We start from the raw sequence: 2,854 nt of genomic DNA, 5'->3' as shown, positions 1-2,854 counted from the left end.
ACACCACGACACCAATAATCTATCAATCCATCATCAATAACTCCATCAGACTGTCTGCAGGTCGGGAGTTTTCTTCAGTTTTTGGTTTTATACAGTTTGCAAATTTGATTTCAACTTCAGTTTAGTTTTAGATCATTCTCAGTGTGAGTTTGGTCGTTTTAGTTTTTATTTAGTTTGTTTTAGTATTTTCTGAAGGTATAATGATTATTCACAGCAGATATTTCTATGTTTGCAACAGATACTGTGTAATACAACATTTATTTACATTAATTTTTCAGTACATCTTCAACGTTTGGTCCACTTGAAAATTCTCCATCCAAAATTCTAAATTCTAAAATTTTAAAAAGACAAAAACCAAAAACAGCGCAGCTGTATTTTAAGTTGACCAGACAGGTTTAGTTCAATTTGTTTTTCACAAAGTGGCGTTTGTTTTAACAGCTGATTTTCATCTTAGTTTCAGTTTAGAACCACCTGAGTGTTTCTAATGTTACAGAACTTGTTAAAAGCTCAGCTGGTGAGAAAAACACTTAGAAAGGAAACAGACAGTAAGACCAGACAGCAGGAACAAAATGTTTTATTTATATCATTTGATATTCTGAGGTTTTAATAAACTGATCAGACACTGCCTGACTCAGTCAACAGAAGTGTCAATCCACAAAATATAAAAAGATTCAAAGAAAAAAGACATGTGAAAAGCATGTCACTTTATATTTAAACATCAGACAGACAGACAGACAGACAGACAAGCAGGCAGACAGACAGACAGACAGACAGACAGACAGGCAGGCAGGCAGACAGAGACAGACAGGCAGACAGACAGACAGACAGACAGACAGGCAGACAGACAGACAGACAGACAGACAGACAGACAGGCAGACAGACAGACAGACAGACAGACAGACAGGCAGACAGACAGACAGACAGGCAGACAGACAGGCAGGCAGACAGACAGACAGACAGACAGACAGACAGACAGACAGACAGGCAGGCAGGCAGACAGACAGACAGACAGACAGACAGGCAGACAGACAGACAGGCAGACAGACAGACAGACAGAGACAGACAGGCAGACAGACAGACAGACAGGCAGACAGACAGACAGACAGACAGACAGGCAGACAGACAGACAGACAGACAGGCAGACAGACAGACAGACAGAGACAGACAGGCAGACAGACAGACAGACAGACAGGCAGACAGACAGACAGGCAGACAGACAGACAGACAGACAGGCAGACAGACAGACAGACAGACAGGCAGGCAGACAGACAGACAGGCAGGCAGACAGACAGACAGACAGACAGGCAGACAGGCAGACAGACAGGCAGCTGTCTCTGTACTGAACTCTGCTGAATCTGATTCACTGTTTCCACTTCCTGTTCCATCTCCTCCTTCAGCACATCCAACATGGCCGCCGCACCTCGTTTCAGGTGTGGATGGTTTACCAGCCCAAATGATGCTGTTCCCATGGTAACACATCAGCTGACACAGTCTAATGCAGTGTTTCAGGTGTTTCCAGCTCTACTCTGGTTTGGCTCTCTTGGCTGCAGGTTGGTCTTCCTCTGGAGCGGCTGTGGGCTCTGCAGGAGGAGAAGAAGAAGAAGAAGAAGAAGAAGAAGAAGAAGAACTTTACTGACTCCCTGAAGAAGAACGGGTTCAGACAGTGACGACCTGCTGACCTGATCACTGATCACTGATCACTGATCACTGATCAGTTCATTTCATCTGTCAAACTGCATCACGGTGGTGAAGCTGATCTTTATTCAGCAGGTTCACGTTCCATCTGCTGATACTGAACATTCACATCAATATCAAATATCATTTTCATCATCTACTGATGTACCAAGAACACAGGAGATGATGAAGATGAAGATGAAGATGAAGAGTGCCCTGCTCTGAAGCAGTGTCTGTTTTTACACTACAGGCTCCAGCTGGTAACTGAGGTTTCGTACCGTCCGGCTGGAGCTCCGCCCCCTGCAGGTGGGAGGAGCCTGCGGACGGCTTCGTGGTGTAGACGATCCCACTGGCCGTCTTCCTGGTCTCTGACAACAAGAGGCGAGGAATCAATCAATCAATCAATCAATCAATCAATCAATCAATCAATCTATCAATCATCCATCCATCCATCCATCCATCACGCTACCTGCTTCACATGTATTCAGTTTCATACAATAGTAATAATAGTAATTGCAGTAGTAGTAACAGTAGTAGAAGGAGTAGTACTTGTAGTATTAGTAATAGTATTTACAACAGTAGTTGTATTTTCAGTAGTACTACCTGCAGTAGTAATAGTAGTATTTGCAGTAGTATTCTCAGCAGTACTACCTGCATGCAGCAGCGCAGAGCGGCAGGTGGAAGAAACGGCTTCTTTGGCGTCTTGTTCTGACAAACCGAACAGCAGACCGCTGACCAGCTGCTCAGGATACACACTACTGCAGTACTGATACACACATTACTGCAGTACTGATACACACACTACTGCAGTACTGATACACACACTACTGCAGTACTGATACACACACTACTGCAGTACTGATTCACACCACCTCACACACTACTGCAGTACTGATTCACACCACCTCACACACTACTGCAGTACTGATTCACACCACCTCACACACTACTGCAGTACTAACACACAGTACCTCACACACTACTACAGTACTAACACATTTAGTATTTCTGTCTGACAGCTGGTAGCGACCGGACGATAAATATAAATTCAATATATCTCAATACAAAATGTGACAATCCGTATGGTGGCTCAGGAACATGAACGGTGATATTAGCTCCAAAATAAAAAACTGAAATATCTCATTTACATAAGTATTCAGACCCTAAGTATTCAGACGTG

At 43.6% G+C, this 2,854-nt stretch overlaps 1 protein-coding gene across 2 annotated transcripts in view; it reads right to left on the bottom strand.

Annotated features, from left to right (window-relative positions):
- Positions 1 to 1,103: 1,103 nt before the first annotated feature.
- rpp30 (ribonuclease P/MRP 30 subunit) overlaps positions 1,104 to 2,854 on the bottom strand; it is an 11,764-nt gene continuing 10,013 nt past the window's right edge. The window contains exons 10-12 of one of the 2 annotated variants that reach the window (XM_078290859.1): positions 2,278 to 2,405; positions 1,953 to 2,042; positions 1,104 to 1,580 (exon numbers count right to left, since the gene is read on the bottom strand). In XM_078290859.1, the coding sequence (XP_078146985.1) occupies positions 1,522 to 1,580; positions 1,953 to 2,042; positions 2,278 to 2,405 (277 nt within the window). In that variant the 3' untranslated portion in view covers positions 1,104 to 1,521. The remainder of the gene's footprint in view (positions 1,581 to 1,952; positions 2,043 to 2,277; positions 2,406 to 2,854) is intronic. The other variant, XM_078290860.1, reaches the window with a different exon arrangement.

The sequence above is a fragment of the Centroberyx gerrardi genome, chromosome 20 (assembly GCF_048128805.1).
Source record: "Centroberyx gerrardi isolate f3 chromosome 20, fCenGer3.hap1.cur.20231027, whole genome shotgun sequence".
Classification (NCBI taxonomy): Eukaryota; Metazoa; Chordata; class Actinopteri; order Beryciformes; family Berycidae; genus Centroberyx; species Centroberyx gerrardi.
The sequence above is the reverse complement of the archived record's forward strand: the minus strand, read 5'-3'. Positions and strand labels throughout refer to the sequence as shown.